The sequence below is a fragment of the Natrix helvetica genome (assembly GCF_964273705.1).
Source record: "Natrix helvetica genome assembly, chromosome: 13".
Classification (NCBI taxonomy): domain Eukaryota; kingdom Metazoa; phylum Chordata; class Lepidosauria; order Squamata; family Natricidae; genus Natrix; species Natrix helvetica.
In genome coordinates this window covers 3,452,512-3,476,777 of record NC_138557.1, presented here as the reverse complement: position 1 = coordinate 3,476,777, position 24,266 = coordinate 3,452,512, and the positions used below count along the sequence as shown (strand labels likewise).

General features: G+C 47.5%; 2 protein-coding genes across 5 annotated transcripts in view; both read left to right on the top strand.

Moving 5' to 3' along the window:
• Positions 1 to 2,627: 2,627 nt before the first annotated feature.
• Positions 2,628 to 12,535, top strand: MMD2 (monocyte to macrophage differentiation associated 2). 2 transcript variants are annotated; one of them, XM_081965751.1, is made up of 7 exons: positions 2,628 to 2,753; positions 7,348 to 7,429; positions 8,053 to 8,213; positions 8,747 to 8,821; positions 9,733 to 9,834; positions 10,845 to 10,914; positions 11,546 to 12,535. In XM_081965751.1, the coding sequence occupies exons 1-7, from the start codon at positions 2,707 to 2,709 to the stop codon at positions 11,747 to 11,749; spliced, it is 741 nt and encodes a 246-aa protein (XP_081821877.1). In that variant the 5' UTR covers positions 2,628 to 2,706; the 3' UTR covers positions 11,750 to 12,535. The 2 variants fall into 2 exon arrangements, with proteins under 2 accessions (XP_081821877.1, XP_081821878.1); XM_081965752.1 differs by lacking the exon at positions 10,845 to 10,914.
• A 2,624-nt stretch (positions 12,536 to 15,159) lies between these two features.
• Positions 15,160 to 24,266, top strand: part of RADIL (Rap associating with DIL domain) — a 32,028-nt gene continuing 22,921 nt past the window's right edge. Inside the window, exon 1 of one of the 3 annotated variants that reach the window (XM_081965820.1) lies at positions 15,160 to 15,232. Coding sequence is in view for 1 of the 3 variants with exons in the window: in XM_081965818.1 (XP_081821944.1) it covers positions 21,672 to 21,737 (66 nt within the window). In the remaining 2 variants the exon portion in view is untranslated. Of the gene's footprint in view, positions 15,233 to 15,841; positions 15,962 to 21,617; positions 21,738 to 24,266 lie in introns of those variants that run through there. The other 2 variants (XM_081965819.1, XM_081965818.1) reach the window with 2 other exon arrangements.

Here is a 24,266-nt window from a genome sequence, read left to right as displayed (position 1 = left end):
GAAGAGAACAGACAGTCATTTGCCCAAAATGGTACAGGGGGCTGGACTGGAAGATCTTGAAGGTCCCTTCCAACACTGTTAATCAGAAGGGAGGGATGTAGAGGGGATTGGAGGAAGGGAGGAAGAAAGGAAAGAAGATAGGGAGGGAAGGAGGAGAGAGGAAGGTGGATGGGATGGAGGAAGGGAGGAAGAATGATACAGAGGGAGGGAGGAATAAAAGAAGAAGGTGGATGGGATGGAAGAAGGAGGAAGAAAGGAAAGGAGAAAAAGGGAGGGAAAGAAGGATAATTAAACTCTCCATAACAGCAACCCATATGCTGTCATCTGGGGATGCTTCATAACTATGCGTTGCCTCTTCCTGGCTTAGGAAAACAGCCTCTCGCTTGCCAAGTGAACGCTGACCTGCTTTTGTTGAATGGATGGGAACCATCGCTTGCTTCCAATCCCCCCCCCCCAATCCCTCCAACCCTCCCCCTCCCCCGCTCAGCTTTGAACCCATTTCCTTTGGCAACTTGAAAAGCGACCGCTGGAAGCCAAGCAAGGCCGCCAATAAGGGCCACCCCGGCACCCTCCCAGCCGCGAGAGAGGGGAGGAGACGTCTCGTTTTTTTTCCAAATCTGGTATTGCCCAAAAGGGGGGAGGGTTTGAATCTTCAGCAGTTGAGGACGAACGCAGCCATGGCCAACCCTCCTGACGTCCAGCGATGATCCCATCCTATGGATTTGAGAAGCCGGGCCAGATGGAGGCCTGAAAGAAAGAAGAGGACAATCGTTGGTTCACCTTTAATTAAGACATTGATATTCCTGTATGTCCACCTCCTTTGGCTGCAGGTGGAAAATTGGCAGACGGCGGGGGACGGCCCTCTGCCCTTCCCATTGCCTCGCCCTGATTGGACCTGGGGAGCTCAACTTTGGTCAACATTGTCAAGTTTTCAAGCCCCTCTGGAAAAGCTTGGAAACAGACCCTAAAACAGGGGTCGGCAACCTTCCATTTGGACCACAGAAAAGAAAACACAAAACGCTTCCCGTTGCCTGACTATTTCCTGAGCAGCCACAGAACAAGTATGTGTAGTTGAATTAAACGTTCTGTTTCCTTCTGTAACTTTTCTTTTCTGGGGATTGGCCTACTGGGGGTAGAAAAGCTCAATAATGTGCGTGGTCACACATAGGTGGTTGTGATGCATATTTTGAGCGACAGGGAGCCACAGCAGAGGGATGACCCCTGTCCTAAAACTAAAGACAGAAGCTAGATGGAAATTTCACAAAAGAGCTTCGGTCGTTCTTTGGATTATCTGGGCAGTTTCCCAGCCAGTCTAGCAATCCCTCACTCCCTCCTCCACACAGCGGAAGGAAGGAAGGAAAAGAGAGAGGGAGGGAGGAGGTTGGAAGGGACAACCCAGGGATGGTGGCCTCAAACTCCAGCACTGATGGTAGGAAGGAAGGAAGGAAGGAAGAAAGAAAGGAAAGAAGGAAGGAAGGAAAAGAGGGAGGGAGGAGGTTGAAAGGGACAACCCAGGGATGGTGGCCTCAAACTTCAATACTGATGGAAAGAAGGAAGGAAGGAAGGAAGGAAGGAAGGAAGGAAGGAAGGAAGGAAGGAAGGAAGGAAGGAAGGAAAGGGAGGAAGATGAAGGGACAAGCAAGGGATGGTGGCCTCAAATTCCACAGTTGATGGCACCCAACCAACAATAGCTTATAAGCCCCCCCACCCAAGACCCTGCAACCCCACCCCCATGCTCTGCCCCATAGCACAGTCCCTCCAGGCTAACAATGTGGGTCAGACTGCCCTTCCCAGTAAGAAGCCCACCCCTCAAAACACGGCACAACAAAACCCACTTCAGAGTTGCATTCCCAGAAAAGGAATCAAGTTCTCACAATCCAAAGAACGGAGGAAGCAAGTCATTTCCCCCTCCCTCCCTCCCCCCACCCCCAAATCTCCCCTTTTATCTCCCCGCGTGGACTGAAATCTGCTAGTTGATCCTCGAGCGAGCGATATTTATAGCTTTGGCTCAAGCTGGCTTACTCAACAGGCTGTCGGGCGAGACCTTCTCCGACTTTAGGGGCTGGGGGATATATATATTGTTCTCTCCCTTCCCCTCCCCGCACATACCCTCCCCCTCCCCAAGACCCCTCCCCCCTTGGTCTTCCTCTTCTTCTCTCTCCTTTCCACCCACCCCCCCTCTTTAGCTATGGTGCCCCGCAAATCCTCCCCGCCCAAACCCCGTCGCCCCTTCTTCCTTTTCCTCGCCTCCCTTGCTCTCTTTTGCGGACCCTGCCTCTGACACGGCCCCCCACCCCCGTCCCGTTTCCCCCTCCCCACCCAGCCGCTTCCCAGCCGCCTTTCCTCCTCCTCCTCCTCCTGCAACAGGGACTGGGGTGGGTGGGTGTTTTTTGTCCTCTTTAGCTCCCCCCCCACTCCTATTCCTTCTCTGGGGTGGGCAAGGGGGAGAATGCCCCTCCCTGCCCACCGGGCCAATTAACACCCCTTCCCCTCCCCCCTCCGTCCCCCCCCCCCCGGGCGTCTCTAATCCACCAAGTCCATCCATTCATTCCGTGGCTGGGAGGCGGCGATGGGCGATGGGCGGCTTTAGGAGAGACCCCGCTGGCTGCGGAGAGGCACTTTCTTTCCGGATGCCGGGGGTCTCTGTGAGGGACCCCCCTCCCGCCCTTTGGCCCCCCGCCTCCGGCTCCTGATGGAAAGCTCACCATGTTTGTCTCCAGACTGCTGGATTTTCAGAAGACGCGTTATGCCAGGTGAGAAAAGTTCTTGGGGAGGGGGCGCAGGAGGAGGAGGAGGGGCAGAGGGGGGGAAACCCCTCCCCTTCTTTTCTCTGAAGTTGCCTTAGGTGCGAGTTCACCGGCGCCGCTTTCTTGGCTTAAAGGCAGGGCGATTTCATTTCATGTCATTTTGACAGCCAGGGTGAGCTTCATTTGGGAGGCAGAATCTCGGATTCTCCCGCGCCCCCCCCCCCAGGAAATGGGCCCATGCAGGACTTTCAGGGACCCCAACAAAAGAAGGGAAACAATCCTATAGGATGAAGAGGAGGGGGGGAAAGCAGTCCGCTTGTGTAAGGGCTCTGTTAATGATGCACTTTTAGAAAAGGGAAACTTAATTGTGGAAGGGATTCGGTTGCTAAGGAATTCATTCCGTTTTCTTGGCAACGGCAAGGAACAGATTTGCTATGGGGGTCCTTCTGAGATTTTATTTATTTTCTTCTCCTTTTATTCCCTAGTCGAACCTTTAAACCCCCACATTCCTTGGTGGTCTCCCAGCCCAAGCTAACAAGGTGTGATCCTATCCTATCCTATCCTGCATTCTATATTCTATATTCTATATTCTATATTCTATATTCTATATTCTATATTCTATATTCTATATTCTATATTCTATATTCTATATTCTATGCTATCCTATTCTATTCCTGTTCTGTTCTATTCTATTCTATTCTATTCTATTCTATTTACTATTCTATTCTATTCTATTCTATTCTACTCTACTCTATTTTCTATTCTATTCCATTCCATTCCTTTCTTCTATTTCTCTATTCTATTCCAACCTATTTTCTTTTCTATTCTATTCTATTCTATTTACTATTCTATTCTACTCTACTCTACTCTATTTTCTATTCTATTCCATTCTATTCCTTTCTTCTATTTCTCTATTCTATTCCAACCTATTTTCTATTCTATTCTATTCTATTCCATTCTATTCTTCATCCCATCCCATCCCATCCTATCCTAGGGTGAAACTACAGAGGAATTAAATGTTGGAAGGACTGTAGCCTTACCTGTTGGATGGCAGCCGAGAGGATGGGCTCTGATGCCTATTTAGGCTAAACTGGAGCACCTGGGAGGGGCTTGGGGCCTACCAGTGCCCACCCACCCCCACAACTCAGGACCTGAAGGAAAGGCATCTGGAGAAGGCCAAATCCAATCACTTCTGGTGCTTCTATTAGCAGTCTGCTATTTCCGCCTCCCCCACCCCCACCCCCAGAAAGAGAATTCCAGGAATGATCCAATCACCAACCAGGTTACAGGAATCGTAAAACTTAGATGCCACAAATCAAAAGACATCTGATTGTTCAAAAACAAGGTACAGCACATGGCGCCATGTGGGCATTATTGGCAAAGTCCTACCAGGCTGGTAGAGCTGGGATTGTTCCACGATCAATTTTTGTGGGAAGTCATCCTCCTACACCGATCAAAGATCCATACCTCGCCGAGATCTTCAGGAAGGGTCAATGTAGCAATAGCACTCAGATTTATATACCGCTTCGCAGGGCTTTTACAGCCCTCTCTAAGCGGTTTCCAGAGTTGGCCTCTTGCCCCCAACAATTTGGGTCTTCATTTTACCCACCTCGGAAGGACGGAAGGCTGTTATTGTTATTAGCTTGTATGTCAATGTTTAACGCCACTTGTCCTTTTTGGTCTTTTCTATTTATAAATATAGAATAGAATTAGAAAGAAATAAGAATAGAATAGAGAGTAGAATAGAATAGAAATAGAAATAAGAATAGAATAGAGAGTAGAATAGAATAGAAATAGAAATAGAAATAAGAATAGACTAGACTAGGCTAGAATAGAATAGAATAGAATAGAACAAAGAACAGAGTAGAGTAGAGTAGAATTCTTGATTGGCCAAGTGTGATTGGACACACAAGGAATTGTCTCTGATGCAAATGCTCTCAGTGTACATAAAAAGACAAGATACATTTGTCATGAATCCTAAGGTACAACACTTAGTGATAGTCATAGGGTACAAATAAGCAATCAGGAAACAATCAATATCAATATAAATCGTAAGGATCCCAAGCCACAAAGTTACAGTCCTGCAGTCATAAGTGGGAGGAGATGGTTGATAGGAACGACGAGAAGATTAATAATAATAGCAATGCAGCCTTAGCGAATAGTTCGACTGTGGAGATAGTTTGACTCTCTTCTGCTTAGCTACTTTGACTAGCTTCACATTTTCACTCTAAACCACCACGGAGATCCTTGGCTGAAAGAGTCCTGTGGCTTAGCCGGCAAAGAATAGTTTCAAATCATAGCTAAGTGCCTGGCCTGAAGGGCTCAAAAAACCCCAGGCAGATGCCTACAGAAGAATCCTTTTCTCAGGATCCTGGGATCCTGCCGACGTAAGCCAGCTTCTCATGCACAGTTTGGGTGCTTTGCCAAGAGACCTCATGTTCCCGGATGAATGTCAATGTTCAGAAGAGAAAACCAGCCAGCCTGGCTGGTTGGCATTCATTAGAAGGCCTTTCTTCTTGACTCACGGCTAACAATGGACCAGAACGAGGAAAAGAAAGTGAATGACAAGCTTCTGCCTCCCTTTTCATTTCCTAAGACAAACGGGGCTTTGTTTGAAGGGCTCCAGAAAACGGAGGGCACAAGGCTGTCCTCTTGCCATCTCTCCGTGGACTTGAGACATGGCACCACAAAAAGCCCCAGCACCAAACAGGGCTGTGAGAAACCCAGAAATGACACGCAAATCCCAGGAAGGTGTGGACCGACGTGATATAATTGTGATGCTCAGGGGTGGAGGACGGGGACGTTATCTTTGCAATGTGGAAAGGCTTCCATTGCTGTTGAAATGGAGGGAGGATGTAAATCAGGGGTGAAATCCAGCAGGTTCGCACAGGTCCTGGAGAACCGGTAGGGGAAATTTTGAGTAGTTCGGAGAACCGGCAAATGTCACCTCTGTCCTACCCCAGAGTGGGGAGGGAAAGGGGACTTTGTAGTATGCCCTTATTTCCAGGATGAATCGATCAGTTTCCATCCATTGCTCCTTGTCTGGCCTTCAGGTGCTTTGGAAAATAGCTTGACCCCTTCCTTGTATGTTTTAGCTTCCAGTCCCCCTCATCATCCTGGTTGCTCTTCTCTGCACTCTTTCTAGAGTCTCCACGTCCTTTTTATAAGGCGGTGACCAAAACTGGATGCAAAACTCACCTTAAGTCTTCCCCTTAAGAGACTAAACTGGAATGGTTCCTGTGTGTGTTGCTCTGGAAACTGTGACGTCCCTCTCCAGCTCTGAGTGCAGGAGATGCAGAAAAGGCCCCCTTCCCCACCTCGCCCACCCCAAAGAGGCGAAAAGACACCGGAATGGAGGGGAGGGTTAGGTTGGTTGCCTGGCAACCCCTCCCGAGGAATAATGCCGCCTTGGTGAAGAATTGGAAACGAATCTCAAATCCAACGTCTCTTTGTGAACTGGGACAGAGACGCAAAGGGAGGGGGGAGAAGGAGGGGGGGTGTATGTGTGAGTGAGTGAGTGAGTGAGTGAGTGAGAGAGAGAGAGAGAGAGAGAGAGAGAATGAGAATGAGAATGAGAATTAATGAACTTTTTAGTTTCACTGGGGCGTAAATTCATCGGCTCTTCTCTGCCTCTTGCCTCAGCCAGAGGGAGGACTTCCATGGGAAAGTTTCTAGGCCTGGGAGGGATTTTCAAGACCCTCCAAGAGACCAATTTATCCGTCACTTTATTAAAAAAGAGAGAGACAGAAATATCCCTCGCATGTTAAAACGAAGGAAAAAAAGTTTGGCGTTAGAACGGCACAGGCAAGGATGCTGCTGCTTAAAAGGAAGCTTCTCTTGGTCCTGGACAGGGGCTTGAATGCTGAGGATTATGGTGGGGAGGCTCTGTGTGTGTGTGTGTGTGTGTGTGTAGTTATCCCTGCAAAATGTCCCAAAGGTACTGTAGCTAATTTCAGGAGGCAACTGGACTTTCTTGTTCTTTTTCTTTTGAAGATGTTTCGCTTCTCATCCGAGAAGCTCTTGACTGGAGGATAAGGAATGGAAGGATTGATATTCCTTGCAGAAAGAGTTGGTCGTTTGCATCCTTTTAGAGGGTCGTTGAGGCCACTTGGAGTTTTGCCTGTGTCTTCAGGGTCACCCGAGTGGTGCAAATAGCACAGCTCCACACACACAGGCTTTTCAGCAGTTCCAAGAAGGCTCCACCTCCATTTGAACCACTCAAGTGACCCTGAGGACAGAGACAAACCTCCAAGTGGCCTCAACGACTCTTTGAAAGGATGCAAATGACCCACTCCAAAGAGTATACATCCTTCCATCCCCCACCATCCATCCAGAGCTGAAGAAGCTTCTTGGAGGAGAAGCGAAAAACGCAAGAAAGTCCAGTCGCCTCTTGAAGAAGAAGAAGAAGAAGAAGAAGAAGAAGAAGAAGAAGAAGAAGAAGAAGAAAGCACCTTTGGGGCAACCATGGCGTGGAGGACTGAGAATCTCCATGGACACATCCCTGCAAAATGAAATTATTGCATCCATTTTTGAAGCACGCCCTTCTGTTGCAGATGGTAGGTAGCTGATGGACTCTCCTTCCTTCTGTCTCTCACTCAAGGTTTATGAACCACAGGGTGCCACCCAACCGAAGGTACCAGCCCACAGAATATGAACACGCAGCGAACTGTGCCACCCATGGGGTAAGTTCTACAGGTCTTCCCCAGGGAGCATTCTGGTGGGATGGGGCAGGGGTCCTTGGTGCTCTCCGAACTTGGTGGCTTTCTTCCAGATGTTTCCTTACCCACCTAGGGAACATCATCAGTGCTAGAAGAAAAGGAGGAGGAGGAGGAGAAATAGGATGATTGTGGGGCCCTTGGTGTTCTCTGATCATGGTGGTTTTCTTGCAAATGTTTCACCACCCACCTAGGGAAACATCATCTTCCTGTTGTCATCCTCCTCCTCCTCCTACCACCTCCTCCTCTTGTCCTCCTCCACTTGTCCTTGTCCTCCTCCTCTATAAACCCCATTTCCTTCTAGCACTGATGATGTTACCTAGTTAGGTCATGAAACGTCTGCAAGAAAACAATCAAGCTCAGTGAGCACCAAGGACCCCTCAGCTCAACCGCGAGCTACAAATATTCTCCTTCGTAAGAGCAAGACGTTGGGTGTCCACGGGGCCTCTTGTCAGGTGTCCAGTGTCCTTCTGAGCTGTCCAGTGCCCAAGTCAGATATCCAACGCCCGAATCCAGGATGTCCATCTCCACCAACCTCTTCCTCAGAACTTTCCACCTCTCTTCTCCTCTCTGTTCCATTTCTCTTCCAGTTCTGGATTGTCCCAAGCATCCTTGGCAGTTCAGTTCTCTACATCCTCTCGGACAATCGGTGGGAGGCCATTTCCGCCTGGATCTACGGCTTCGGCTTGTCGGGACTCTTCATCGTGTCCACCATCTTCCACACGATCTCCTGGAAGAAACGGCACTTAAGGTAATTCTCCTTCAACCCTCATGAAGAAGCAAGGAAAGCTTCATTGTCAGAGGAAGCCGATCAGATGCTTGATCCACCCAGTTGATCCATACCTATCTCAGGGATCAGCAACCTGCAGCTCCGGAGCCGCATGTGGCTTTTTCATCCCTCTGCTGCAGCTCTCTTTCGATGGTTGGCTCCACCATTGATAGGGCTTTCGGTTAGGACAGGGAGAGGAAAAAGGACGCCACGCTAGGAGGAGATTCTATGGTGGGGGAAAAGGGACTTCCGGTTGGTAGAGGAAAAAGGACGCCGCGCTAGGAGGAGATTCTATGGTGGGAGAAAAGGGACTTCCGGTCTGCTCCAGAATTGAACGGGGGGCTTCCGGGTGGACTTTTGCAGCTCTTTGAGTGTTTAAGGTTGCCGACCCCTGACCTGAGGAACTGGGAAGGGTCTCTTCTGAGCCACTTGCCTCCCCCAAACCTCACCACTCCACCAGAGAAGATGAGACTCAACAAGCCCCCGTTTCCCCCCTCTGCGTATTCCTCTCGCAGGACCGTGGAGCACTGCCTACACATGTTCGACCGGATGGTGATTTACTTCTTCATCGCAGCTTCCTACGCTCCTTGGTGAGTCCTCACAAACTGTCTGTCGTTCCCCGAGGGCCACTGTGCAATGGCTATTGTTCCTCTAAATCAGGGGTCTCCAACCTTGGACCACTGGAAGACTTGTGGACTTCAACTCGTAGCAATTCAGAGCATGGCTGGCTGAGGAGTTGTGGGAGTTGAAATCCGCAAGTCTTCGAGTGGTCCAAAGTTGGAGACCCCTGATCGAAATCGCTCTCTAGGTCGAGGTGCCTCTGTGTGTGAGAGAGGGAGGGAGGGAAAGGAGGAGAGGGGGGGAGGCAGGGGAGAGAGGGAAGGAGAGGGAGGAAGTGAAGGAGAGGGAAAGGGGGAGAGGGAAAAGGGAGAGGGAAAGGGGGAGAGGGAAAAGGGAGAGGGAAAGGGGGAGAGGGAAAAGGGAGAGGGAAAGGGGAGGGAGGGAGAAAAGGGAAAGGGAGAGAGAGGGGCAGAGGAAGTGAGGGAGGGAAAGGGGGAGAAGGAGAGAGAGGGAGAGAAGGAGGAGAAGAGAAAGAGGGAAAGGGGGAGAAGGAGAGAGAGGGAGAGAAGGAGGAGAAGTGAAAGAGGGAAAGGGGGAGAAGAAGAGAGGGAGGGAGGAGGAGAGAGATAGAGGGACCGAGTTTTGCCATGTCTTCATAGTCTTTCAAGTAGGTAGGTGGAACCAACTAAAGCCACCAGCCAGTGACAAGACTTGGGTATGGTCAAATCTCGATTGAACAGGCTTATGGTGCCATGGGGAGGGGGGAGGGGAGGGAAAGGTGGCTGTCGAATCCCAAATCCCGCCACGGATGTGACAAACGTCCTTTGTGCCATTGCCACGCGGATATTTCAAGCCATCTCGGTGTCCGTCCGGCCGGCCGGCCGGCCTTGCTATCCAGTGGCTTCTCTCCGTGACTTGACGTCCCCCGTTGTGTTGCCAGGCTGAACCTGCGGGAGCTGGGTCCTTGGGCCTCCCACATGCGCTGGATCATCTGGATCATGGCCTCAGGCGGGACGCTCTACGTCTTCTTCTTCCACGAACGGTGAGCAGGAGAGGGACGGAGCGTGGGAATCCTTGGAGGGAAAAGTTCATACTTTGGCTGGGAAGCGGCAGCTCCTGGGTCCATACCGCCCTCTGGTGGGTATGAACGTTATCGCGAGCAAGAGCTTTCTTTTTGTGTACTTGGTTCGTTTCTGATCCCTTATCGTAGTTTGTTCATTGAACCAAGTTAGGGGGCCAAACTGGGCCAAATCAATAGGAGCCCATCACTGTTCCTTCCATGCTTCCCTTCTTATTTTCTTTTGGGTTCGAAAAATAAGCACTCGGTCTTATTTTGGGGGAAACAGGATACAGAGCTGCATGCATTCGTGGCACTTAAGGAGCAGTGGACCTTGTTGTAGGGCAGTCCTCGACTTATGACCGGTTGCTTAGCAACTATTCAAAGTTATGACGGACACCCCCCTTCCCCAAAAGCTACTTACAACCCTGTCTGAGGTTCCAGCGGCTGCCCCTCTCCCACAGCCGTAAAATTGGGTTGGCCACCTGAGAATCCACTTTACGACCGTCGCGACTCAAGACTGTAATTGTCGGAGCTCAATTCCAGTTACAAATTAGGAATGGTGCGGTGACCTAGAGGTGGAGCTCACGTCTCAAAATCAGGAGGCCATGAGTTCGATCCTAGGTAGAGGCAGATTTTTCTCTCTCTGGGAGCGATGAGAATATATCTGCTGGATAAAACTCCTCATTGGTGACAGGAAGGGCATCTGGCCAGTAAAACGCTCTGCTAGCTTCATTCAGTTGCTCAGACTCCACTCAGCAAGGGATTATGTAGCTGTTAAATGATGATGAATTCCAGTCATAAATTGATATTACCTGTATTCCCAACCCCTGTGGATTTAGAAACTAGGTTCTGATGGCTTCCTGAGTGAGGTGAGCCCAGACAAACTGGGATTAATTCAGCAAACGGGGGAAGGGGAAGCCGATCGTGGCTTAGCTTGAGTTGCAAACCGTACCAAGGGTTCTGAAACTCAGCTTGGCTTTTTTGATCCCCAGGTACAAGTTGGTGGAGCTGCTTTGTTATCTGGTAATGGGTTTTTTCCCTGCTTTGGTCATTCTCTCCATGGTAAGTCACCCAATGGAAACGGCAGATTGTTCAGAAGTGGACAAGTTAACATTGAGATTAGAGGACAAAGAAGAGTCTGAATACTATGAAATTTGGGGCGATTGGCATAAATGGTTGCATAACAGGAATAAAGTTAATTCAGCCGAGAAACAACAGAGAAATGTATAGAACGGTAGATGAATGTATATAAATATATAGAAGCGATATAAGGTTGATATATGCAGGTATGATGACATAACAATGGTAAGGTGATGACTGCAAGATGTTATAGAGGGAAAAAAAGCAATTAAAAAATCTGCTTTAAAAATGGAAATGCAGAACGTAACAATCTCCATGCAGACAGTCCTCATTTAGTGGCCATTCAACAGTTCATTTAGTGGCCATCCCAAATTACAACAGCAGCGGGGGGAAAATGTGACTTGTGACAACCGTTTTTTACAGTTACGGCTTTTGCAGCACCGCCTATAATCACGTGATCAAAATTCGTACGCTTAGCACCTGTTTCGTATTTATGACGGTTGCGTCCCAGGCTCATGTGATCCCCTTTTGCGACCTTCTGACCAGCCAGGTCCACGGGGAAAGCTGGATTTGCTTAACAATCTCCCTCCTCTGTTTCTCTTGGTTATTGCAGCCCAACACGGATGGTCTGGTGGAGCTGGTGGCTGGTGGCATCTTCTACTGCTTCGGTACGGTCTTCTTCAAGAGTGATGGGCGCATCCCCTTCGCCCATGCCATCTGGCATCTCTTTGTGGCGTTCGGAGCTGGCACTCATTACTACGCTATTTGGAGGTACCTCTATCGTCCGGATGCTCTCAATTCTCACATCTCCAGGTAGTTGCCTTAAGGATCCCAAGTGACAGGTTCAAAGGGAGGAGGAGATCCTTCCTTCCTTCTTTGGCATCTTCTGGAAGGCTGGTCCCGCTCCTCCATGTTCTTCAGGACTTCCAAGGTGAGAAGGTGGCTTTTAGACTGGACTCCTTGCCCAGGTTCAGAACTTTGAAGGTGGAACGACAAAAGAACTGTGACAACACATATTATTATTATTATTCTTGGATGTACGTTCTGACACGAGAGGACCAATGGATGGGTCTTAGTGCAAAGGACAGTTAGGAAGCAACCACTGGAAACATCTGCTACAACTCGAGAGCCCAGGAAGTCAACGGAGAAGCAAGAAACATCTCAAGAGATTGGTTAGAGAGACTTTTAAGGGTCCATGGTTTCAATGGTTGTGTTTCCATTCTCTCTCCTAACCCCACAATAAGTCCTCTGATGGCCTTCTTCTCTACCTCTTATGATGCTGACCCTCTCTAAGCCATTCCAAGCAGATTGTAGAGGTAGAACTGTTACGGCTTTGCTGTCGGACGTAACTTCCGTGAGGTCAAGATCTCTTGATGATTAAATGGGAGGTAGTAATGTAAGATATCTGCGTAACTTTAAAATGTTGGCATCCAACCAATTTTGAAGCCCTTTGACCATGTCATTCTGAAGAGATGTGGCGAGGAGGTGGACGGGAACACGTTCCTTCAGGATGAGATGGTGGAAGGGATAGCTTTTTTTCAGACTGAGGAATGGACCATGTTCCTTCAGGATCAGATGGAAGGGACCATTTTCCTTCAGGAGGAGATGGTGGAAGGGACAACATTCTTTAGGATGAGATAGTGGAAGGGACCATGTTCCTTCAGACTATGGAATGGATCATGTTCCTTCAGGATGAGATGGAAGGGACCATGTTCCTTCAGGATGAGATGGAAGGGACCATGTTCCTTCAGGAGGAGATGGTGGAAGGGACTATCTTCCTTCAGACTGTGGAATGGAAATTTTCCTTCAGGATGAGATGGTGGAAGGGACCGCATTCTTCAGGATGAGATGGAAGGGACCATGTTCCTTCAGGAGGAGTTGGTGGAAGGGATCACCTTCCTTCAGGATAAGATTGTAGATGAAACCATGTTGCTTTATGTCCTCTTTTCCTCATTTCCCTCTGCATAAAACCTCCTCACAATTCCTAACTAGCAGTGCCAGCATTCAGTAGGCTCTGGATTTCTCTCTCTGTCAATACTAGCTGGGAGAAGTAAAAAACCAGTCAACCAACCCTCCAAATATTCTGCAACAGTCCAGGGTATGACCCATCTTAGGATTCTGACTACCTCATGAAGCTTCATGGATAGAGTAGATCTTTGGTATTGTCACAAGCTTAAGACTTCTCAAAGGCCATTGGTCCTTCTTTCAAGTCTGCTTAGTATAATTTCGACTCCCTAAGTGTGATTACTCATTCCTGAATCCTAGGCAGTTATGATTTAAGTCTTCTTCCCAAGGAGAAGAAGAGTGAGTTTAAAAACTGGGTCCATCATTTATAGCAGACGTGTCCAACATTGAGAACTTGAAGACCTTAAGACCTGTGGACCTCAACTTCCAGAATTTTAAGACTTGTGGACTTCAATTCCCAGAATTCTTTGGCTGGCTGAGACATTCCAGGAGTTGAAGGCCACGAGTCTTAAAAAGTTGCCAAGGTTGGACATCTCTGGTTGATAGCTTTCCCCATTCATGAGAAGACTCCATCATGTCAAGTTGACTTCTGGAGACCTCCTGTGGTTTTCTTGACCGCACGATCGAAGTCATTTGCACCACCCTCTTCCAGCATAACATTTTCAGTTTCCACTCTATCCTACAGCCCTGGGATTTCCCATCGGAATCCCATCCAAGTGTTAACCAGGCCTGACCCTGCTTAGCTTCCCAGCTTCAAGGACGCCAGCCAGGTCTTATTGCCTTTGCTCTGAATTCCATTTATGGACTCTTCAACCAAATCAGCTTGGATTCCTTGAAGTCTTTTTTTGTGGCTAACTCTGACTTTATTTTCCTGTTTTGTGACCATTTTGTACTTAGAATCAAGGGAACGAATGGGTGTCACCGATCGCCCGAGCGTTTTGTACTAACTTTTCATGACTTTGTAACTTTACAAGAATGTCGGTGAATTTTTGAAGAAGTCCTGTCTTTTAAACCACTTGTCTCTTATTTAAACCTAAGTATTTTATATTTAACACAGTATTATTTAAGGCCAGTGGTAATAAAAACCGTGTTAGCCAAGAGGGATTTCTTGTGGAATAAGGTTTAAATAATAAAAAATAATAATAACTTCTTTGGGTCTGTATTTATTGTTACTGACAATGGGAAAACTTTAATGAGGTTTTTTTTAAAGGGGGAAGCCATTACGCATACATAGGGATGTGGTGGCTTAGTGGCTGAGTTTGTCCACCAGAAAGGTCGGCAGTTCGGCGGTTCGAATCCCTAGCGCCGCGTAATGGAGTGAGCTCCCGTGACTTGTCCCAGCTTCTGCCAACCTAGCAGTTTGAAAGCAGGTAAAAATGCAAGTAGAAAAATAGGAACCACCTTTGGTGGGAAGGGAACAGCGTTCCGTGCGCCTTTGGCGTTGAGTCATGCCGGCCACATGACCACGGAGACGTCTTCGGACAGCGCTGGCTCTTGAAACGGAGATGAGCACTGCCCCCTAGAGTCGGGAATGACTAGCACATATGCACGAGGGGAACCTTTACTACAGAACCCTGAAAAACTGGCCAAGGAGAGATTCAACCTGGAAGTAAGGAGGAATTTTCTGACAGTGAGAACAATCAACCCATGGAACAGAAGTTGCCTTCGGAAGTTGTGGGAGCTTCATCCCTGGAGGCTTTCAAGAAGAAACTGGATTGGGGGGGGGGGTTGGACTAGATGACCTACAAGGTCCCTTCCAAACTCTGTTAATCTGCAAAGGTTGCAAAAGGGGATCACGTAACTCCGAGACACTGCGACCGTCACAAATACGAGTCAGTTGCCGAGCGTCCGAATTCTGATCCCTTGAACACAGAGATGCCCCAACGATCCTAAGCGTGAAAAATAGTTGTCACTTTCCCCCCCAATACTATTGTAACATCGGACGGCCACTAAACCAACCGTTGTAAGTTGAGGACTGCCTGTACTTTCCAGTGGTTTTTATTTTTTTTGAAAAATATATATGTTGTTGCTCATCTAGAGTTGGGTAGGAATAAACAGCAGCAAAAAATAATAACAATTGCAGAGAAGAATGCAATGGGGAATTTGGCTTCAGAGTCCGCTTTAAGTATGTATGTGACCCTTATCAGCAAAAGCAAAGGGTGACATCACCAGGCCGGAATAGTTGTGGGCTGAAACGGTTGTGGTATTTCAGAAGGGTGACACACAACATACCATTGAGTGTTTTATTGCTGCTCGCCGGAGAGGAAGGGCTAAATTTCGTCTTTTTCTCCTCCTTTAAAAGGTTCAAGTCCCTTCCAAGCAACCCAAACATGAGGTCAGGTCAGAAAATCTTGATCCCGTCTAATCCACCCCTAGGAAAGACTCAAATTCCCACCAGACGGGGAAAAGCTGAGCAAAGAAAATTCAAAAGTCTGCAGGAAGGATCCAGATATGAAAAACAAAAACAAAATCACGGTTATTTAACCCAACAAACATAGTTAAAAGTACCTATATCCATTTGTAAAGTAGAATAGAATAGAATTAGAATAGAATCACTAGCCCCCTCCCCAATATCACTAGCCCCCTCCCCCAAAACCACTACCCCCCTCCCCAATATCACTAGGCTCCTCCCCAAGATCACTAGCCCCCTACCCAAATCACTAGCCCCCTCCCCAATATCACTAGGCCCCTCCCCAAAATTCACCAGCCCCAGGGGCTTTGCTCCCAGCCCCCGCTTGCCCAGCTGCGACACTCGCAGCGTACGTCTGAACAGGACTGGGTGGGGGAAAGCCAGTCCCGGGAAGGGGTGGGGAAGATGCGGGCGCGGGTCATTAAGGGGGGGGGGGGATAAAAAACGCGCAACCCGCCGTCCGTCCCCGCCAACGCGTTGCTGATGGGGAGGGTTGTGATGCGCGGCGGCCGGCAGGCGGCGCTGCTCCGCTCCGGCTTTTACCGGGACGTGGCGAAGCCGCTGATCTGAGCTCTTAATTCGGGTGGGCTTCGCAGAGCTCCGCTGGGCGACGAGGATGCCCTCCGGGCGACGGCGGAGACCCCGGCGGAGGAGGTGAGGGGCAAGTTGCCGCACTTTGCCGATGGCGGGGGAGAGCGGAGGCGCCGCCCGCCCTCCCCTTGCAAAGTCTGGGCTGGGGTCGCTTTCCCTGGAATCGGATTTGGGGGTGGGGGGGGGAGAAGGATGGAGGTGTGTGTGGGGGGGGGGGGCGGGAGAAAGAGAGCCAAAGACGGGATGCGGTGATAGGCTGGTCCTCCCACACCCACCCCCAATTCCCCTTTCTGCAACTGGCACTCAGAAGGGATGGGGAAGAAAGTGCCCCCTCCCCAATTGGGGCAGATGGAACCGCAACTAAAGGTCTTCAGCCATGGGGAGGGGGGGATAGGGAGGTGTCTCTCCCCCCATCCTCAAAGGGAAGGCACAAAGAGAAGCGAGGGGCTGGTCGCGTGGCGTGGGCGGCGTGGGTCTCGGGGGAGGTCAAGCTAAGTGCCAAGTCCTCAAGGAAAAACCGCGGTCGAGGGATGGGGGTGGGAGGATGCCCGAGGTCTGTGTCCAAGAAGGGCTGGAAGTCCTTCAAAGCTGATTTAGAGGGATTAGCACCTCCCAGGGAGACTCGGCTGGCATTTGACAGAAGGCCAATAGAAGAGAATCTCTTCACTCAGGGTTGAAATGAAGGGTCCTTGGTGCTCTCTGAGCTGGGTGGTTTTCTTGCAGACGTTTCATGGCCCAACTAGGTAACATCATCAGTGCTAGAAGGGAGTGGGGTTTGCAAAGAGAAGGAGGAGGAGGAACTGTGAGGTCCTTGGTGCTCTCTAACCTGGGATGTTTCTTCGCAGACTTTTCACAACCCATCTAGGTAACATCATCAGAACTAAAAGGGAGTGGGCTTTGCTCTCTTATATATTTATGTGTGACAGTTTCTGTAGGGAAGGAGCTCGTGATGCAACCGCAGCCATGATCAGGAGACACAAAAAAGGGAAGTTTTAGTGGGGCTTTTTTTGTTTTTGTTTGCAGGGGTAAGCAAAGCCAACGCGAATCTCCTTTGTTTTTGGGGTTCTTTCCCCAAATAATCCACAGAGGAAGAGACACAAGATTCTTAAGTTTTTTGCATTCATGAAAACTGCAGCTTGCAACAAACCCTCCCTCCCACCCATACAGGGGCAAGTAGAAGCTTGTCTGGTTGCCATTGGTGACCCAATTCGGTTTAGTCCTGCTGGGGAGGCTCCTCACGAGAACTTCCTTGCTCGCCACTGGCTCTCAGTTGGTCAAGCTATGGTCAAGTGGCCTGGTGGTGGGACTTGGATACTCCATCCTTCTGCTGGATCTAGATCAAACATTTCCAGGTGACTACCTGCTTTTGAATGAGGCTCAGTGGCTAAAGACGCTGAGCTGGTCGATCAGAAAGGTCGGCAGTTCGGCGGTTCGAATCCCTGGCGCCGCGTAACGGAGTGAGTTCCCGTTACTTGTCCCAGCTTCTGCCAACCTAGCAGTTTGAAAGCACGTAAAAAATGCAAGTAGAAAAAATAGGAACCACCTTTGGTGGGAAGGGAACAGCGTTCCGTGCGCCTTCGGTGTTGAGTCATGCTAGCCGCATGACCACGGAGACGTCTTCGGACAGTGCTGGCTCTTCGGCTTTGAAACGGAGATGAGCACCGCCCCCTAGAGTCGGTAACCACTAGCCCAGATGTGTGAGGTGGGAACCTTTACCTTAAGGTCCCTTCCAACTCTGTTTATTCTAAATTCTTACCCACTTTTGATCCTTTGTTTAATCTGGGTTTTTATGCTGCAATGTGACTAGCTTCCACAGGAGGAGGAGAACCTCTGACATTTCTGCTCCATGGAAACAAAAGATGCTGGTTGGGCTGGGGAGGTGTGTGTGTGTGTGTGTGTGTGTGTGTTGGAAATCAAACAATCCTCATTGTTATGACAGAGAATTCTCCCTTCCTTGGCTTTCGGAGATGACGGAGAAGTTGTAACAACAGAAGAGGTGGTTTGGAAGTCCAAAGGAGCTTTGGCCTTCCATGTTGTGTGTTTGTGTTTGGGCTTTGCAAAGAGGTTTTCCGGACACGTGGTATTATTTGGGCAGGGAAAAAACGGAAGCAGTTTCTAACAAAATAACAGAGCTGGAAGGGACCTTGGAGGTCTTCTAGTCCAACCCCTTGCTCAGGCAGGAAGCCCTATACCATTTCTGACAAACGCCCAATCTCTTCTTACAATCTTCCACGTTGGATCAATCACAACCTAGTGGCAAGCTGTTCCACTGGTTAATATTCCTCACTGTTAGGAAGTTTCTCCTTAATTCCAGGTTGCTTCTCTCCTTGATCAATTTCCGTCCATTGTTTCTTGTCCTGCCTTTCTGGGTGCTTTGGAGAATAGCTTGACCCCCTCTTCTTTGGAACAGCCCCCTCAAATATTGGAAGGCTGCTACCCACGTCACCCCTTTTCATTAAACTAAACATTTATACACTTGTATAGTTAAAGATTATCCAACATCTTCTTAAAATCTTCCACGTTGGAGCAATCACAACCTCTAGTGGCAAGTTGTTCCACCGATTAATTGTCCTCACTGTCAGGAGATTTCTCCTTCATTCCAGGTTGCTTCTCTCCTCGTTTAGTTTCCATCCATTGCTTCTTATCCTGGCTTAAGATGCTTTGGAGAATAGGTTGACCCCCACCCCTCCCATCTTCAAATACTGGAAGGCTGCTCTCTCATGTCACCCCAATCCTTCCTTTCCTTAAACTAAACACAGCCAATTCCTGCAACCGTTCTTTGCAAGTTGTAGCCTCCTTTCGCCCCCTAATCATCTTTCTGGCTCTGTTTTCTAAGATTATCCCTTCCGCCGCTCCGTGCAATTGTCTAATCACGATGGCTGTAATAAAATCTTCATAAAGCAACCTTCCGAGATGGTGGCGTCGTTTGGGTAGAGCGGGGACGCAAACGCAAGGCATTCTTTTTGTTATTGTGTTTGTGCTTTTTGGAGAAGCAAAAAGCAGAGCAACACAATTGCCCGTGCCCGGCTTGGAAAAATGGTTTTGAATTCCTACGCCCAGGGTGAATTTTTAAGCAGCCAAAATTCCAGCCGCAGCTTTCGGTCATTTTTGCATTGTGTTGGATTTTTTTTTCTCTCTCTCTCTCTTCCATTTCTTTGCTGCGTTTTAAGCTATTCGAATGATGGGATTTTAATTTCGGCTCTCTGGGTGGGGTGTGTGGGGAGAGAAACCATTGAAAGCCAGTTGGTTGGCAGGAGCGTGATAAATCTTTGGATTTTTTATTTTTAAACATTGCCCTGCTCCGAAGCCTCTTAAAACAGGCTTGGTCAGCAGAAACAAAGCAGGTTTTTTAATATATATATTATTATTATTATTCAGAAGTTTTGCCAGAAACATTGCTGTGACTTTGCTCGGGAGTTTGAAGAAGTTGACCGCCCCAGCATGGTTTTGCCCAAATGCACGCAGTCCAGAATTAAATTTTAAGTACAGGCCACAAAAATTAGGAAGGTGACTTCCAAATTGTTCCAGTTGCTGCACTTTTGGATGAGAGAGAAAGGAGAAAAAGATTAAACGCCCACCGAGCGAAGGCATTCATGCCACAGGTTTAATTTAACTGAACGACGGTGGCATTTGGTTCTCAGATTGTGGGTCAGCGCCGTTAAAAATAAGAAATCTACGCCTTAAAGTAACTATACAGGGAGTCCTCAACTTATGACCACAGTTAAGCCTAGCATTTCTGTTGCTAAGTGAATCATTGCTGAGGTGGCCTTGGCTCATGAAATATCTGCAAGCAGACAAGCAAGCTCAGACAGCGCCAAGCGCAAAACTAAGCGAGTTTGGTCCCCCCGTTTTACGACTTCTCTTGCCACCGTTGTTAAGTGAATCCCGGCAGTGGTTAAGTCAGCCATTCGGTTGTTAAGTGAATATGGCTTCTCCACTGAACTTTGCTGGTCGGAAGGTCGCAAAAGAGGATCAGGTGACACGCACCCCTCCCAAGGGACACGGCAACCGTCGTAAACACGAGTCAGTGGGCAAGCCAGTCTGAATTTTGATCACGCGACCACGGGGATGCCAGCGACGGTCGTCAGTGTGAGAAAACGATCCCAAGTCCCTCTTTTCAGGGCTCTTGTAACTTTGAACGGTCGCTAAACAGACTGTTGTAAGTCGAGGACTCCCTGTAGAAGGTGGGATCGAAAAAGATGGACACCTCAAAGCTCAGTTTGTTTGTTTTTTTAATGTATGTCGGAGATTTCGGGCCACCATTTTGACTTTTGTGACCTCACCTGCTATTCTGCTACCTATTTCAGTGGGGTCAGAGTAGGAAAAATCTGGAACGGGAATAAAAAAAATTTATTCTTCACCGAACAACAAACAATTGATGTCACCCGGTTGCCGAATGCTTAGTTTGGCCGAAGAGAAGGGCAGGATATATAATTTGGCAAAAAAAGCGCAAAGTTTTGCTTTTTATCCGTATTTTTTCCTCTCTCCCCCCCTTTCTACTTCCTTTGCTGTTAATGTTTTCCACATTGCAACTTCGAAATAACAGTTCCTCCCTCCACGTTCAAGAACACTTCAACAAGAGAATAATTATGGAAGCTATCGAAATAGAGAAACACCCCCCACAACATGAATAAACGTGACAATACCTCCCGCCTACCAGACATCTGGAAACCAGCCCTAGTCAACAAACGAGCCCCACCCACCACACACCACCCAGGCCATTACAACGCAAAACAACAACGGACACACAGCCAGCACCAATCAGCACCAATCTACCAATCATGATACAACCACACAACCAATCAATCCACTTACTGAAACAAAGCCAGCACTCCCCACACCCCCACCAGGATTTATAAAAAGACGGCAGCTACAACCACACTTTACTCACACAAACACGAAGCCGAAAACACCAGCCTGAAGATGGCGAGTGAGACTTGTTGTGAACTAACTGAAATGTTTTCCCTTAGCGACAGAAATTGTGGGCTCAGTTGTAGTCGTACGCCGAAGACTCCCTGTATATCAGAGATGTTTTTAAGCACAAAAATGTAAACCAATGTATAAAGAAGAATGAAATCGGATAGTTAAGCTAAATTCTAGAGCAAAACAACTTGAGATTGAGCAGTGATTTTTGAGTTAAACACTTTCATTGCAGTCGCAAAGTCATTTGGACCAGTTGCTCAGCCTCTCAGCCCATCTCACAGGGTTGTCATGGGGCAAATAGGGGGAAAATCGGTTATGCTTGCCACCTTGAGTTACTTCTTTAGCCAAGTAATGTCTGCATGGGGGGGGGGGAACCCACTGTGAGATGCAATGAAGTCGCAAGGTCTCTTCCCCTGCCTTCTCTGCCCCCACTCCACACCCTGTGCCTTTCTACCCACGGTTAATGCATCCGTTGCGGTGGAAGCGTTTACAAAAAACAAACAAACCCCGAATTCAAATCCGTCTCGGCCACCAAGCAGGGCGGCTCCCTTTTCCTAAAAATAGAACCGTCCCCTCAAGCCGTGGTCTCGCTCAAGGCAGGCCTGCATAAAAGCGATGGAAGATCCCCTACAGATTTCACTCCCTTCCCCATGGACAGAAGACGACGTCTGCTCCTCCATTCAAGCGGCCTTGGGAAGGTCTTCCGCATTCTTTGCAGAGGACAAAAAGGCCACATATATATATTTAGAAAGAATTCAGAACCAGCCTGCGGTGCTGTTGATTCCCCCTGCCAGGCTGAAGGATCCCCGCTTTGTGCATGCCGCGAGCTTGGAGCGGTTAAACATTTTGCATGCAGATGTTCCAAGTTCTGGATCCAAGGTTGAAGTGGCTGGTGACATTGGTAGAAGAGATGCAAGTAAATCCCATTATTCGGATTTCTTTGGGGAATTTTTTACAGGTGGCAGAATAACAGAGTTAGGAGGGATCTTGGAGGTCTTCTTGTCCAATCCTGAAGCAGGAGATCCTATACTATTCTGGAGGAATGGATGTCCAGTCTATTCTTAAAAACCTCCAGTGATGGAGCATTCACAACTTCTGGAGGCAAGTTGTTCCACTGATTGATTGTTTTCACTGTTAGGAAATTTCTCCTTGGTTCTAGATTGTTTCTCTCCTTGGCTAGTTTCCACCCATTGCTTCTTGTCCTGTCTTCGGGTGCTTTGGAGAATAAGTTGACCCCTCTTCCTTGTGGTAGCCCTTTAAGTATCGGAAGATGCTATCAGAGTAAGCAAGAACTGGTAGAACTTTTTAAAAAAACAGAATAACAGATTTGGAAGGGACCTTGGAGGTCTTCTAGTCCAACCCCCTGCTCAAGCAGGAGACCCTATGCCCTTTCAGATGAATGGCTGTCCAGTCTCATCTTGAAAACCTTCAGTGATGGAGCATCTGAACTTCTGAAGGCAAGCTGTTCTACTGATTGATTGTTCTGTTAGGAAATTTCTCCTTCATTCCAGGTTGCTTCCCTCCTTGATTAGTTTCCACCCATTGCTTCTTGTCCTGCCTTCAGGTGCTTTGGAGAATAGCTTGACTCCCTCTTCTGTGGGGCAGCCCCTCCAATATTAGAAGACTGCTATCATGTCACCCCTAGTCCTTCTTTTCATTAGACTAGACATATCCAGTTCCTGCGACCGTTCTTCGTATGTTTTAGCCTCCAATCCTCTGCCAGGATGAATCTTCTCTTGACCCCCAAATTGGCTTTTGTGTATAGAGGGATGGAAGAAGGTAGAGGTCGGGCAATAATTGGATCTGTGATTGGATCTGTGATAAGATCTCCAGATGGTTGACTGCCGTGTTTAACGCTTGCAAAGACAAAACGACTCTTCGACTTGCTGTCACGTCGGGCGAAAGCAACACGAGGTGGGCCAGAACAATTGGGAACATTGTGTAATATTGAGAAAACACCCAATTTAGAAGACGTTCTGGTTGAGGGTGGGCAGGAGATAAATTGGGATCCGAGTGGTTGTTGGTGGAGCAGTGTTTATCCCAAAGTCGCCACATTTAGAAAGCTCTGGCCTTAGGTGACTTCCCCATGCTTCCTCTGATATTTCTTGGCCCATTCTCAAAACCACGTTAGCCAACTCCCTCTGGGACTCTAGCCAAGCGTAGGATCTTGAAACCACCTGTGTTTTGGGGTTATTGTTCTTTTGCAGAGGTTCTTTTTGTTGTTGTTGTTGAAGCAAAGTTTTTGTGTTTTTTATTACCCATTTTAACTTTTTTGATAAACGAAGTGTTGTTGTTCTAGGGTTTCCCCCTTTACATCTTCTGTTATGCATAGTTCATTTTACATCGTATTTTCGTTTCACATTTCAGCCGTCTTATTTTATTTTCCAGCTTACCTTTGATTTCTTCTTACTATGTAAACAATATCCTTTAAAAAATTTTTTTTAATTTTATTTTATTTATGCAAACTTCACATCTTTGCAACACGCTACACTTCTTTTACATATCTGTTTTGATTCTTTTATCTGTGCATATAAGTCTTGTATAACTATAACTACATATATGTGCATTTACATTATTTCATACATCTTTTTTCTTCATTCTATATATAACATTCTATATATTCTATGTATAACAGGGGTGTCCAAACTTGGGAACTTTAAGACTTGTGGACTTCAACTCCCAGAATTCCCCAGCCAGGCTGGCTGGGGAATTCTGGGAGTTGAATCCACAAGTCTTAAAGTTCCCAAGTTTGGACACCCCTGATGTATAACAACCTTTATTACATTTGAGTCATTTTGCATCCATTTCCTATTATTTATTTGCTGCAGTCTAGTTCGTATTTCTGTCTTTTAATTCTTTTCCGGTTTTGTAGTTGTTTTTTAATTTGTTGTTCTTTCTTCCTTTCATTTTTTTTTGCTTTCCTGCTTCCCCCCCCACCGCCCCCCTTTTTCTCTAGCCAATTATATCCTAAATCCCATATGGAGTAATATTCTAATTCTTCTTTCCCTTATTCTCCTTATTGCCTCTCCCAATTCATCAAGTTTAACAGATCATTTCCATCTATTCTTCTTTGCCTCTCAATATCCATTTAAGTATTTAAGTATTTGTGTATTTATGTATTCATTTTTATGTATTCCATTGACTGTACACCGCCCCGAGTCCCTTTTGGGAGAGGGGGCGGTCTAGAAATATGAAATAAAGTAAAGTAAAGTAAAGTAAATATCGTGTATCCTCAAATTCAATTTTATGTAGGAAACCTTTCACTTAATTAATTATCCACAATTAATAGTGTTAATCTATTTCCTTCACATATCCGCTATATACCATTGGTTACATTTAACAAATTTCATTCTATTCTACTAGTAAATCCTTTTCCTTCTTTCCTCCTTTCAACCATTTTCTCTTAGTCTCTCAGGAACTTCACTTCTCTTATATTCTCTTCTTT